Raw genomic sequence first — 15,893 nt, 5'->3', positions numbered from 1 at the left:
CGCGTCGTTTGTATTGACGTTTTCCTCATTCACGTCATCATTCGCGTATCCGTTGTCCTACGGCATATTGTTCGCGCCCGATTGCGGGTTGCCCGATCTTCAACCGCTGGTCCTGCGATTCGTCCGCGACCTACGCTTCTTCATCGTCGCTTCGATGACGACGGGCGGACGCGACGGGCTCATGCTCCTATACCGCGTAACCGGCCGAAGAAGGGACGCATATTTGCACGCCGATGAACGTGGCCGATCGATGAAGGTTGCCTCCGAAAGGGCAAGGCCGCGTTTACGTCTCTCTCCTTTGTTCAATCTTCGGGCCGGTTCACCCGATCCGGAGAGGAGGGCGCGGGCCAATATCTGCGGGAGGGCGTTGAAAGATGCGCCACGATCGCCACGGGGCTCAGTTGGTCGAAAGGTCACGAATAGGCCGGTCGGGTTAGAAGGGATGCACTGTACCAAGAAAAGCGTCATGATATCGACGATACGCCGTGATACTCATTGATTCGTTATTTTTCGTCAACACAGATTTCGAGATGCGAGACTCGAACGAAATTTGGCTTGTCGTTAATTGAAATCGATCTTCCGTGATCTTTCGTGAGGGCACAAGGGATCGAACGAGGAGCAAATGTGTTGTACGTGAAATTTTGTCAATAATTCAATTTAATTACTTAACGTAATTGTTACGTGCGTGTGAATTAGCAGCACGGAAATGTATATATTTTATGACATAAAATATATAGCATTTGGTACACACCGCAAAGCTCTCGTTTCATTCGAAATGTCACCACAATTGGTCGCAAATCGTAATTTAATTTCGCGTAACCGAAACACATTATCAATTATCAATATCTACGATATGATCAAATTCAGATACACGTGACTGATGTACGTATTATTTTATTGCACTCCTCCTCATGTAGATAAATTACGATACGAGGCAAGTTCCTGATTAGAGCAGAGATTACCCTCAAGGCCGTTATATTAAGTAATACTGTACCGTTGATTTCGTAATAGCGATAGTAGTAATCGACGTGCACTGCCAATTGTGCATAGACCAACTGACGAATATACAGATAAAAATGCAACAATTAAAAGGCAACGAGAAATTATCATATTTCTTATTAAAATAATATTGATTTGATTACATAAAAGCAGCTTATTATTTAAGCAATATTATTTAACAAATATTTTGTACGATTTAAAATGCATTTTTGTCGAGAGTAAATAACCCTTTTGCCCGATCGCGTTTCAATAAGTAATAAAAATCCGACGATAAGAGGTAGCGCACTATTGCTTGGACTACTATCAAACGATATTGCGTCTGAAATAATGGAGGGGCCACTTTATAAGGCCATGCTACTGACGACGCGCGACAATAAACCAGGCCAAGTACCAACTTATACAAATGAAACTAATTAGACTGGGTCCTTCAATCACTGGCTGAATGGTCCCTTTATCTGCGAAAATTAAGCATTCTGGCAAGGACAAATTGAAGCGTATATCTCAACGGGATTGCAAACTGCTATGGAATTACTCGATAAAGAACATGGTAATTTTCAGGAAGCAAATCTGAATTCCGTAAATGAAGCCGGATTGGCGAGGGCCATATCGCGTAAAAAAGTACCTCGCACGACGTAAGAAAGATTAAATAAAATATTTTCTACGTTGTAGAAAGTTATAGAATTATTTCTGTTTCTAATATTCGTATATAAAGTTGAAAAATTATAAAAAGACCGGCGTAACATCTTTGCAACAATTACAGATCTCGATCCTTTCTTTCTTCGAAGTCGCTTGATAAGACGAGAACGAGATACGAAATTGGCCGGACGGAAAGATGCTGAACATGCATGATTATATGCCGACGACGATGATGACGATGATGACGACGACGACGACGACGACGACGACGACGATTTCTTGCCAATGAATTAGCATACCAGTCTCAGGCAGAAATTTATCCAAGGAAAACCGGCATTGAGGAATGTTCCTTTACGTCAAATATGTCACTAACGTCCGTAAACACATTTCTGTTACAAGTTAAGTAATGTTTTGTTCACGACGATCGCGTGCTATTTCTTTTTTTTTCACGTATCGATCGAATGAAAATAACGCGGAAACGAGTCGTCGGAAGAATGTTAAATAAATGTCGTTTCGCTTATTTCATTATATCGACGCGATAGCAGTCTTCATCAGTTCTGATTCACAAAACTGGAGAAGAGAACATAAAAAACAAATGGTCAAAGAAAAACATTTTCGTTTGACAAACGTTTTTATCAGCTACACTTTTATCAGATTTCACTGAACTTAAAAAAGGTCAATTCGTGAGATCAACGTTTCACTTCAAAGGATACTTTGCTATTTAAATATAATCACATGGACAGTCCAGAATTAAAACCCGATAACGTATTGAATAATACGAATAGATTAGAATAATCTGATAAAATATACGACCAAATGATATTAAATCTTTTACGTTTCTACGATTGTGATTGTAACGAGTCTTTAGGGTTCTAAAAAATCAATTCCAAAAAAAAATCCTACGAAATTCTTGTAAAATATTTATATTATAGAAAAAATACATACATACATAAAATATTCTTATTTTTCTTTAATAGCAATGACTCGGGACTTTCACGTCAAGAAATTCACGTAGTTTTCACGACGATTCGCGTCGGTTAAACGAACTAATTTATAACCGGAGCATTCTCTGTGAATCATTCGCGATCGTCAAACGGAACTATAAATACAAACAGCTTCTTGCGAGGTCGAGGTCAAAATGTCGATACTTGACATTTCGTCGATGACTGCATTTCCAATATCGACAGTCGAAGAAGTTTTTAACCATACGCGCGACCATACTTTTTTCCGATCGAATGAGTGTATTTCGTGACAAAGAGATTTTTCTTCTCCGAGAAGTTTATCAATGGGGCGAACGAAAGATAGGCGTATCTTCAAAATAAGAACGATCAGATGCGAGTTCGATAGATTTCCCGCGCAATATTTATAGAACTCGTAAATACACTACAGATAACAATGTAATAACGCGTGACGTTCTCAAAGTACTTATAGTTTAATGACAGACTCGTAAAGACAGGCTCGAGTGGAGACCATTTACAATGATCACACAATAATATTATCGCTCTCTCTCTCTCTCTCTCTCTCTCTCTCTCTCTCTCTCTCTCTCTCTCTCTCTCTCTCTCTCTCTCTCTCTCTCTCTCTCTCTTTCTCTCTCTTCCCCTATCTCTTTCTTTGTCTCACCAACAACTCATTTTTCCGTGATCGTGTTACGTTATTCGCAATTATGCGATCGCAACGAGTCTCTTGCTTCATTTGCGAGTACTTCAAAAGCTCCGCGTTACATCAGCAATGATGTAACACAAAGCGATGCCGGATCGCCGGCAGTTACGACTGTATTAATACAATGGGGAACTTTATTACGATCCACCGAGATTCGAACAAAATACTTGGAGATAAACGTCATTGTTACATAAGAACGTTCCGCAGCGTTCCTCTGGAACGAAGCCCAGAGTACCGCTGTTCCTTTCCTCACGTGCGAGATATCGAACGACTAGCCAATTCGGGGAACGTTATCGCTGTCTCGCATTAACCGGTAGCCGTTTAGATTCAATTAATTTTTAGCCCTTTATCAGATTATTCATTAAGCCCGTTACCCACGTAACGATCAATATTATCAGAAAATCATCGTTCGATCGCGAGATATCGCGCTTCGTCGTAATGTCTTCGACGTAATATCTCCCTTAACAAGACGTTGCATGTCTCGCAATAATCAAAGCATTATCAGTTATTGATAATAATTGCGTCATGGGCGGTCGGCCAAAGAAATAATCGAGATTTTCAAAAATAGGTTCTCATAATGTCGCAACTCTCATTCTGGCGTGATATCTCCTCAGATGTCTCAGAAACGTCGAATCTCTCTTGTAATCGAAGCGGCATATCGATAATTGATAAGATGTATACGTCACGGACAGATAGACGCTACTACGTAGAAAAGTAGTATTAGAAAAGTAATTGAGTGGTATTGCGACATAATTCACGGCGATAAGATCCAGATAGATCAAGGGAATTAAATAAACGGCTAAATTGATACTTCATGATAAATTATGCGACATATTTCGTGACGCGCGATCGGCCGGTGAAAATTGCCATTTCCGGGCAGAATTTCTCTTCGGCGGTTTGTACCGTGTACAAACAGCGTTACCGCTTTCACCGAAACTCTCGATGGACGACAACTCCAACTTGCTCGTATATTCAGTTAACTATAACTCGTTAAGCGGATTATCCAACTTCAAAGGATAATTCGAAATTTTCGATATCGCGACGAGCTGCTCTCAGCGAACAACTCTTTTCTAATATGGAAAGATATATATATATATATATATATATATATATATATAAAACACTCCTTTTCACTAATTGCATGCCTATTATATGCCTATTATAACAAAAAAAACTATATATACAACGCGCAGCAATTAATTAAATGTAGACGGCCTTGAACATGACGATAATCCCTACGTTTTTCACTAAATTTTTATCTATTACTATTATTTACAATATTAAAATCCTTAAGATATGTGTGTGTAACTTCTCTTCATTTTGAAATCTATTAATTATTTTCACAGTTTTTATTGAGACAATATTTACTTTTCCAATTTTATTAGATTCAGTACAACCATCAGTTTCTAAGTTTAGAAAATGCAAGAATTCCGATCCGTTCCTGCCGGCGTTTTCTAAGATCTTCGCAGATTCTAAAATTATCCGAATCTCCCGCCGTGCCGGCATCCCCGCGGGGAAGCCCTCATTGTCAGCCGCGTTCGAGTCTCGCACAAAATATGTCAAGGAAACTTTCTCCCCTCGGAAGACCCGACGGCGACGATCTTTACCTTCTTGCGCGCGGTCGGAGGGCGACGTCTCTTCGCGGAACGATTCGCGCGCGAGTTTTCTGCTTCCCGCGAAATTCCGAGGAAGAGAAGCGGAGAGAAGAACAAAAAGACAAAAAAAAAGAAAGAGAGAAGAACACGCGACTTACACGCGTTCGCCGCACACAAATCAGCGCGCGATTAAATATTCTCGCGCGTGCGAGAGTCGACCTTGTATCGTCTCGTCGAACACCTCGTGTTTGCCGCGATGTCGAACTGGCCGGGGTGTTCTGGTTTCGCAGAGATTTCCCCCGCGGTTCGGGGGATGGTAAAGTGGGGGGGATTTCCCGACGGCGACGATTTGCGCGGGAAGAGTGCGCGCGCCGGCACTGCGCAACCTGGGGCACCCTCCTCGCCCCGCATCCACCTTCCGCTTCGCGCGACGAGAATGGAGCCGTCGTTCTCTCAGGTGATAGAACGGATGAATAGAGATAGGCATGTATGTATATGCTTACGCGACGTCGCTGACGTATGCCCGTCCATAACGGCTACGATTACAGAGTTATAGAGTTATGAAGTTACAGAGTTGCGGAACACACGCGGCTACGGAAACGGATCGTCGGAAGGAAAGTTATTCTCGAGAAAGTGTAACGGATATTTTATGCAGAATATTCTAGACAGTTGTGAGTTTCTCGATCAATCTGGAATTGATCTCCGCTCGAGATAGAAACGTTCGAACGCCGATAGCTTGCGTATCACGCGAGATTAAAAATATCCCTTCTGAATTAAGGTTTTTAAATATTCGAAATCGGACGCGATTTGAAAACTCGAAACCGCATTATTGGTATAATTCGAATAGTCCCAAATCATTCAGATCTGAATTAGAACTTGGATCTTAATTTAGATCGGAATCTGAATTTGAACTTATATCTCTATATCGGAAAGAAAGGAATTGGCAATGTATTTGATAATTCCTATAAGATATTTTCTGATAATTTATGTCACTTTCAGCGGAAACTTTTCATTCTCATATTTAATTGTCGAATCTAGATCCAGATACGAATCCGAATCCGTTACAAATTCAAACTCTTCGTTGCGAATCTTTATCCGAATTCAACATTTCTTCTACTTGGATCTTCTATCTTAAAAAATTTAAATCTTGAAGTAATCTAGATTTAACGCATCATATATTTATTTCCAACTCGAATAGCATTAGATTCGAATGAATCTTGAAGTTTTATTCTGACAATATCTGAATATTACATTCAATAAAACTTCAAGATTCATTCGAATCTAATGCTATTCGGATTGGAAATAAATATATGATGCGTTCAAATCTAGATTATTTGAAGATTTAAATTTTCTAAGATATCCTAAAATATTCGAATAGAAAAAATATCATATAGATATTCCATATAGATATTATCTAAAATAAAAATTCCATGTATTATACTTATCTTTAATCCCAAAATAACAGAGAAAAAAATAGTTATGACAAAATCAGTCAAAATGACAAAAATTTCTTTATCACTAGCGTGCTTTCGATTTATACGTTATTACAATGCATCTTTTCATCTATTTATTTTTTTCCGCGGATTTTCCAGTAGGTAATTATTATTACAACAATATCGCAATGCGTAACGAACATTTCCGTTTTAATTGTGGCCGTTCAATCTGCATACAGAGCGAAACATTCGCTAGATGTTGAATAAATTTTAACACAGCGTACGTCAATTATATCAGAGATATCCATTCAAAGAGCGTAATTGCAATGTCTCGTCAAACTTATTGCTAGTGTTAACTTTTGGGTGATTGTAAGCGTTACTTCTCCAATCTACTTTCTAATATTCTCTGTACGCCGTTGCATCGTTTCGTTCTTGCTGAAAATTCCGAATTTAATGACGGAAATTTGAATAACAAAGCTCTCTTCATTAAGAGAAAAATACTTTTTTTTTTGCCGTTTTACGCAATCTCTTGTTGCTTGCAAGAGATCGTAAAGCGCAACATGTATGTGGGGGGCATCATGCAAGTCACTGGCAAAGCGAGCGCGCACTGTTTTTTTCCCTCCTTTTTCGTCGCAAAAAAGTTTACGGATGTGTTGTTCAAGCGTCTCCGACATTTAGAGACGCGTTATTAATGATCTGAAAAATCGCCAAGATCCACTTAAGTGTACTTAATCTTTCTAACGCGAGAAAAGCATGGGCTTATCATACACGACACGATGGGCAACACCGTATAGATAATGATTTCGCGTTACGTCGAGACAACTTGGAGCTATCTCACTCGAGATATAACACGGCAACGTAATTTCTAAAGTAAATTTCTAATCACCTAAGCAGAATTTTTTACAATTGCAAGTCGTCTCATTTTTTTAGTTGCAGTTGGACAAATATTTTACATATTTCTATAAAGTACACACGGAAAGTCGACTTTTAAGTTTTACGCATTCGTGAATATGCCTTAATGTATAAACAAATTGTATAAACAATTTACATATGCTAAAATACCGCTTGTATTTTTCAAAAGTTACGTATTCTTCCTTTCTTTCCCTCTGCACAGCCCGTATTACGTAAACACCAGAATAGACCCGTAGACTCATAGACAAAAAAAAATATGGTTATACTATCTATCTTTTATATATTATGCCGTTTGGTCAATATTGATTTTCTAGATGAAATTTGCGGTATCACGTACATACGTACATACGTTCTTTTTTTTTTTTTTTTTTTTTTGCGTAAAACTATAAGCATTTTTTTCGCGTAAAACTGCCAGACATTGGATTACGTAACAAAATACTCTCGAAAACAACCATCGTTATAGCGATCACTTCCAATTCAATATTTGTATAAATGACTACGATAAAGTGATGTAAAAGACGAGAATAATATTTTTGATTCAAATTTCAGCAACCGGTTATCTAAAGTGTTCGCTGCCACGGATGCAGATTTTTAAACAAAACGTACTATGGCGGAACTGGAACGGGATTCCCATATTATACGTGAAGCATAATAACAATTATTGTGAAGCAAGTAAACAATTCTGTTACGACGCTCGGCGTCGCGTGAAACAACGGAGAAGACTAACGAACGCAATAATTAAGCGCATTCAGTCTAATTTACATCGCCTAGGCTAGGTCACGAGTTGCTATATATATATATATATATATATATATATATACACGCACACACACATACTCACATACATACGCGTATACTCACACATACATGCGCGCGCGCGTGACGCAATATAGCCAATTGTACGTTTTTTTTTTTTTTTTTTTTTTTTCTACAAATAGAGGAATTTCGTTGCGAGCGAGTTGTGTCACTCTCTTCAAATACAATTAAGCGGAATTTGTTCGGGACGGATGTCTAACGGATTTCTGTTAAACGATTATCGTGGATGGAATTGCTTACGTAGCGCTCAGAGGTTAATTTCATCGCTTAGACAAGCCATTCAGCTATTTTCATTCAATCTGAGAGAAGTTTGAGTTGGGCGTCCTCCAGATACGCAGGATTGAAACACACACACACGCATGACTTTGATAGATCGCTCCCGCGTTCCTCTGGCAATCTTCCGAGCGATTTACGTCTTATAATTAAATGGATGCGATGCGCCGAGGGCCGTTTACCAGATCGCCGATCGCGCGCGTGTTGTCGCGCGATATGAATAACAATTTCCGGTCTCCGCGTTGCGCCGAGAGGAGCTTTACGCTTAGAGGGAGGTATCAGTCCCCTCCCCCTCCCCCCTCGCAGGCTCCGATATTTATCCCGTTTTCGCGCGATTCACGAAAATACCGTACGTCGGGCCCCGTTTCCCGCATCCGATCGTGAACGTAAATTTGATAATTAAGGCAAAATTACGCGCGTACGTATTCGAGTATAACGCGTGTCCGCGAAGTGTCGTTAACGGCGATTAAGTCGTGACGCCGGAAATAATCGCCGCGCTCGTCGGAAAATCTAATTTCAGGCCCGTCAGACACAATATCCACGAGCGCGGAGCTCGGCCGATCAACTTTCCGCTCGCGACACTCGAGAAACTTGAATAATTAAATCGCCAATTCCTCGTCGATCGACAGCGTAAATTTTCAATCGCGCGAGCCGTTACTGCAATCTAATGACGATCGAGCCGCAGAAACGTAAGATAAAATAATGGGCTCGCCGCAGGCACTCACTTGAATTAATTAAAATAATAATCTTGCACATCACGATGAGCATACAATCATTTATAAGCATTACATTCTGTTTACAGACAAAGGGCGCGCAAATATATTTATATATTTTTCCTGCCCTTTTTTTTCATCATGTCATGTAAAATATGAAATTTTTTTATTATAAAACCAATCACTCTTCGGAAAAAAAAAACAGTAGGTAGGCGTTTTTATGCGTCACGGCAGATGCAAATGAAAAGCATCCTACATTATCAATCCGTACGTTAATAAAATCGCGTACGCCACTTTAGATAAAAATATTTGCTTAGCCTGCAGTTCCACTCGTGTGCACTCACGTTGCACTCACATTTCTATCGGGTAAAATGAGACCCGCATGCGAGACTCTGTCGTCGTAGTATGTCTGACGGAATAATAGATGATGTATACGACGCAACATATACGACGGAACAATCGTGGGGGAAAAAAAAAAAAAAAAAAAAAACATAACGCATAATACTTAATCGATTTGCATAGCTGCGTCACATTATGCAGAGAGATAATTCCCTAGTATCTACAAGTAACTACAAGAAATAATATACTTTTTCCCGTTAGACGCGAGATTTTTCTCGCAATTCCTTTGTGAATTATTATTACGACGTGTATTGCGCGCGAGAAGCATCCGCAATTTCAATCTCTCTCTCTCTCTCTCAACTTGTGTGTTATTTCATCCCAATGAATTAATAATTCGTTAAAGATCTTTCTTGCGTATGAGTATGTATGAGTTTACGTGAGAAACGCGAATTGAACGTTAATCGACGAGACACGAGGCACGATCATCCAATCGCTACGATTGCTTGTAACGAGACTTGTTTCTCGAAGGACTACGCTTAAATTATCGTGATGATGCGACTTACCTGTACTGATCGGTAAATATCCTGAAAATAAGAATTCGTATTTATTCGACAACGTTCGACTATGTTCAGCATGCGGTTAGTAATACTTAGGCTTAATTCGCAAAAAAGGTTACTGTAATCCGACGCTCAATACAAACGTTACTACATCGTCACGTACAGCGCGCATTTTACCATACAAAGAATTCATTAGGCACGATGATGACAAGTAAGCCTAAAATAGTAATACGCGATATATGTATTCGATACTTTGAACTTTGAAACTGAAAGACCGGCGGAAGCAACAAGATAATATGATTACGCAGCGAATTGTTTTTCTCTTTTATTTGATAATGTCTTTATAATGTCGAGAACGATAAACAAGACTCAACATGAATTTTTGCCCATTTTAGCCATCTAAATCTACGCTCTAAATCAGCAATATCGCTATATCATAAAGCAATGTCGCTGTTGCGTAAGCGCGGGATTTGCATGTTCTTATGCTAAAGCTGTGTGTATTCGTTGCGTGTACGTGAGGTCGATGCGATCTTGTGTCCAAGTTTGCTCGGTTCCGTGACCACCAGAGAAATTATCAGGAATGTACACAAAAACGGATGATATATAATTCAAAAACGATAAAATTATTATATTCCGACAGAAATAGTTATAAAGCTCACAAGCACAAACTGCATCGTCATTATTTCCGTTCATTATTTCAACTAGTTTGAAAAATTCTTAACGATTGAAATTTTAACACCTCGAACAAAAATTAAATTTGTATTATCTCAATTTGTATTACTAAATTTGTATTATCTTATCGCAACTATTTTTAAACGTTTTATTTCAAGTAGTGACATCATGACATTATGCAATCACGCTTGTAAGTGATATAGATATCGATTGAAATAAGGGTTGATTAAATTTAGTGACAAAAGTGGAAAATATCTAAATATGTTAAAACAAAAATGTCACAACAGTACTAAAAAAAAAAATTCCACACGAATAAAACGTAACATGCACGTAATAAAATTTTTTGAAAAACAAACTGGTCGCCCACGTGAAACATATTAGTGAAATATTGGGACGTTGCTTTACATCGGTGATCGTATACACAGGGGTCGTTGAATGAATTGTTAGTGTAAAGTCCAAGTGTGAACAAAAAAAAAAAAAAAACGAAATGAATTAGATAATAGGATCGAGTACATACGCTCGCTCGACAGGAAGCTCTGTCTCTTTGAACCTGCAACCCAAGGATCACATACATCATATCGTCACACCCCGACACCCACTAGCGACGGTAAAACATTTAAACAGACGACAGATGATGCCTCTAAATTGCATCGACACGCGACGTCATCTCAAGATATCAGACGTTAGATATTTATATGAGATAAATCAAAATTTATAAAAATTTTACAAATTATAAAATGTTAGATTTTATAAAAATTTAACGAATTAGTACAATGATCATTCTTTCGAATTAAACAAAAACAAATATAATTGATTTTCATAAATTATCATCATTACTATTATAATCAGTATCATTTAGAAACATCATTTCGCCACAGATGATTAAACGTATGTGTATGCAAGTGAAGTAACTGGTAATCTGTGAGAAGAAAAGAATAAATAAGAACCAGTAGAGTAAGCATCACCGGCCACCAAGAGACTACGATATTTGTCAAGGTACACAAAAGCACGAAGACGAAATTACGTTGAACTGTTTGCGAACAGTTGTGGGACCAAATGACTAGCAAGATTGTTACACGCATAAGTCACAATTGCAAACAACGAAGAGAGAACGCATGTTCGTACACACGTAATAAATTCGCAAATATATCATTCGCTTCAATTGATAATGATAAACTCGAGTTTAAAATATAGCACGCGTGTTTACAATAATTTCTTTATATTTATCGCGTTAATCATCGGAGTCTGTCATTCAGCTGTTTCACAGGAAGATAACGTGAATATCTCATCGCGGTTTCACGTCAGCAGCATTGCCGGCGCCACCAACAAGCCTCCCTCTTCCGTTCTCCATTTTATCGGCGATACCTCCGAAGCTGTGATGGTAGTAGCTTCGAGAAGGAGGCATCTACTTTATCGATACATGTTCTCTTCGTTGCCGCAAAAAACGTCCTCACAACCTTCCAACGATATTACAGATTTGTATCGGAATAAATAATGGGACGAACATCGTGATTCATTTATGACCGGACAAATGCGCGGCAAAATTTCCAGCTGCGCAATTGTAGAACTGCAGAGAGGTGCCATTATGTGCACGCATGCATAAAAATTTTGTAAAAAACGTGTGTATGTTACAATATCATTTTTTGAAATTTCAACAAACAATTGGCGCCGTTCGTAAATCAACAATTCGCTCTGATTTGATTTTAAAAAGAACAAATAGGGCAATATGGTTCTTTTTGGTACAAGATTTGTGTGTTAGTTTGTATTCTGTGTACTTTTTTAAACATACGAATATTGCTTCGACGCTTCTAATTTTGCATTTTCGACAAGACACATTTCAAGACGCTTTTGAAAATTTACATCTTCTCGCGTATTATATACAAAAAAATTATCAAATAATTTTAGAATATTATTGCATTAAAGCATTATTCACGTTAATGTCGCTTTTTGCGACTTACAACGGGATAAATTAATCATCAAATATCTCATGAAAAAAAACTTTCCGCTCAGGGGGATTAAAAATAGGAAAAAAATATATTGCGAAACTCGTTGATTAATGCGTGTATGTATGAGCACGCAGCGAAGTATGTTGTGATAAATGTTTCGTAATAAATAAATGAATGCCGCGTCATGTCATAGTAAATTGCGTGACGTTCTTTCAGGTTCGACATTTCTCGTGAAAGCAAATAAATGCCCCTCCCGCCCCTGAGGAAGGGTATCATAGATTTTTTTCGCTCGAGTAGCATCGAAGCAACCTTCGTCGATATCTGCGCTATCTGCATTACTCACGTAAGACCAGATTTACGGATCGATCAATTTTTATAATCCGCCGTCAATTTATTTCGCGGGAGGAAAGACCGAGCTTATTTGAGGAGAAAGAAAGAAACGGGGGAATGCTCACCTCTCGCTCGCGATGGAGCTGTTTCGAGACATCGACTTCGGCGACATCTCGAAGTCGCTGTCACTTCGGTACAGGAAGCTCTCCCTTCTCTGGGGCAACGTCTGTAAAACGAGACCCGCGCTCGGTGAGGCGCCGCCGCCACCGCCGGCGCCGCCGTCCAACGTCGAGGCGCCATTTTCCACATCGAAGCTGTAATGAGAAACGTAAACTGTCATTAGAAGCAGACTACGGATTTCTCGCGGAGAATCTCGAGTACGTGAGATTCTCCGTGAGAATCTCTGTTCATTTCAGCTAAACTTCTTGCACGGTTCGTCTCTCTCCTCTTTTTCTCTCTAACGTGGAAAGAAAAGGAAGAAAGATGAGTAAAGAGCAGACTTTTTATTACTTCACGTGATGCGACTCGCACGAGGGATGAATGATTTTGCCGCGATCTTTGATCGACGACCTTGAAGCATCTGATGTCTGTGGCGTGAAAAATTACGTGACGTGATTCTTGACGACAAAACTTCGCATAAATCCATGATAATGCCGTGTAAATATAATAATTTTTCGCTCGCAAAACTACTTTCGATCCGATAAAAACAGGTTTATGAATTGTGCCGCGTCGCCGGGTTGCCGCGCGGAAACACAAAATATGGTCGGTGCTTTTTGATCCCGTAGAACGGAATATGGCCATAATAAAATATCGCCTCGGTATCCTGAGCATGATGAATGGGGCGCACATTGAAATATATTGATGGCGAGCCCGGACACCTTCATGAATTTCTGTAGTCTAGAAATGTATCGCGCCTGGATCCGCAAAGAGTAACGAACAAAATTGATTAACCTTCCTCTCTTACGCTGACGTGCTGTCATGGTGTCTTCTAGGTCTTTCTCGAAGAAGACATACTTATAGACTCGTTTTGTGCCATGTATCGATCGAGCTTTTTCATTAATCACGTATCATCCTTCCTTTCAGGTTTTTCAATTTCTTTCCAGACGCAATACCATCCGTGTATACTTGTTATCGACAAAAAAGTATGTTTCTCTTCGCAACAGGTGGAAATCACGGTCGCAATTAAATTCGTTATACTTAACCTTCGGTTCAGAATTCGATGGAAACAGCTGGTCGAGGTCTTCGACCATTCAGACGCGAATTGGATAGGACGCGGCCCAAAATAGACGTGTTCGAAGCTGAGAAATCTAAGTGGAATGACGTTTTCACGAAAATAAATATCTAGAATACGCACATGGCCCATTTCGCAATAAAGCTGCGTAAAACATTTACACTATTCTTCGGCGTCTTGAAAACAATTCCGCGTACAAATCGTAATGTTGTTCCACGTGACACAGAATAGTTCGATATTTTTCAACAAATAAGACATACTCAAAAGATTAACCCTCATTTCCATCAATGCAGATTAACTTTAATCTCGGTAAAAAAAAAAATCCACTTTCTATCTTTATATAATTCTATGAATTAGAAGAAGATAGAAAGTAAATTGAACCGAGATCAAAATTAATCCGCATTGGTGAAAATGGAGGTAAATCTCCATTTTTTTCTAATTACACTTTACTTTTCTTAAAGTATTTTATGTTAAAGTTAAATTTACAAAAATAGAAATAATTTTTTAATGATATATTATCTTTTATCGTTACAAAAGAAATTTGAGAATAATCGAAGAAACTCGATAAATGGAACACGTGCGGAAATTCATGACCCTCGTGGGTACGATCAACACGTTGCAAGTGAAAGAAAAATTTATCGCCTTGAGCGACCTTAATTAAATGAAGCGTAAAATGGATTACAAAATCTTCCTCATTACACTAACGACGTGGAAGTGTCTTCTTACGAGATGCCAAGAGATGTCGAGTTGTATCCTTTTTGGCTCACGTTGCGTCATAAATATATCTAGTTAAGGCTCGCGGGAATTTTGGCGGGTAACTGGAGCGAAAATCTCGTCACTTGGGTACTCATTACAGCGAATCTTTTATCTATTTCGCATGCTAAGCTTAAGATATTTCTCTTGCAGATGTCTCTTGAATAAATTTGTACGATTTAATATTACATATTTCTGAGAATAAAATTTTGCGCAAATCGGCAAATATATTTTTCGATAATCGGATCGGTATTCACGTAAATAAAAAAAATAAGATATAATTATTAATAAATTTCCATTTTCCATTATAGATATTAACGCATTCGTTGTGCTGCATTGTAGCAATGAAATTGCATGTTTTCAAAGAGTGTCTGTAAAGTCGGAAGCAGACAGTTACCGTGGTCACGGTAGTTCGCCTGCGATAATGCGCCCGTCACTTAATTAAATTTTTTTTTTCCTTTCTGTTTACATCAAGAGAACAATATCGCGAAGGTATGCAGCTACGTTCTCCCGGCCCGCGATAACGATCATTATGTCGTATTATGTAAACTGTGATTAATCTCGTAACCTTGCCATTCAGTATGACAAATAGTCCGACCGTTGTCAATGATAGCGGTCGCGATTGCGTCCCGTACAATCTGATCGTGAACGCGATTGACGAAGGAACGTACGGCACGTGAAGACAACTTACTCGCAATTTGTGAAAAGTGCACGAGGAGTGCATTCCGACGAGGAAGGAAATAGTTTGTATACGACGGGACCGAGCCTAGATCAGAGCTAATATTTGTTGCAGCTGAAATACGAATGTCATTAATGAAGGCACTTCCGCGATTCGAAGGCCGCGCCCATTTGTTCGAAAAAAAATCTCCGAGACCAGACTTTTATTGAACTACACGTATAGCAGCACATTGTTACAGCACGTTCGAAATACGTTGTATTCTCAACGATCAATTTTCAACGAATTTTATACGAGCGCTTCGAGCAACGCGACACGAGATAAGGGTTCTTCGTTCGAGCAATTTTATTGGC

The 15,893-nt window shown here is 39.0% G+C and overlaps 1 protein-coding gene across 5 annotated transcripts in view; it reads right to left on the bottom strand.

The window, feature by feature from the left end:
• dnc (phosphodiesterase dunce) overlaps positions 1 to 15,893 on the bottom strand; it is a 141,572-nt gene that overhangs the window by 52,386 nt on the left and 73,293 nt on the right. For 2 of the 5 annotated variants that reach the window (XM_011642259.3, XM_089074535.1), the window contains exons 3-5: positions 13,006 to 13,194; positions 11,122 to 11,154; positions 9,939 to 9,959 (exon numbers count right to left, since the gene is read on the bottom strand). In XM_011642259.3, coding sequence (XP_011640561.2) covers positions 9,939 to 9,959; positions 11,122 to 11,154; positions 13,006 to 13,194 — 243 coding nt within the window. The remainder of the gene's footprint in view (positions 1 to 9,938; positions 9,960 to 11,121; positions 11,155 to 13,005; positions 13,195 to 15,893) is intronic. The other 3 variants (XM_089074534.1, XM_011642260.3, XM_089074536.1) reach the window with 3 other exon arrangements.

This window comes from Pogonomyrmex barbatus, unplaced genomic scaffold, assembly GCF_055798465.1.
Source record: "Pogonomyrmex barbatus isolate J1 unplaced genomic scaffold, ASM5579846v1 scaffold17, whole genome shotgun sequence".
NCBI classification, from domain to species: Eukaryota; Metazoa; Arthropoda; class Insecta; order Hymenoptera; family Formicidae; genus Pogonomyrmex; species Pogonomyrmex barbatus.
The sequence above is the reverse complement of the archived record's forward strand: the minus strand, read 5'-3'. Positions and strand labels throughout refer to the sequence as shown.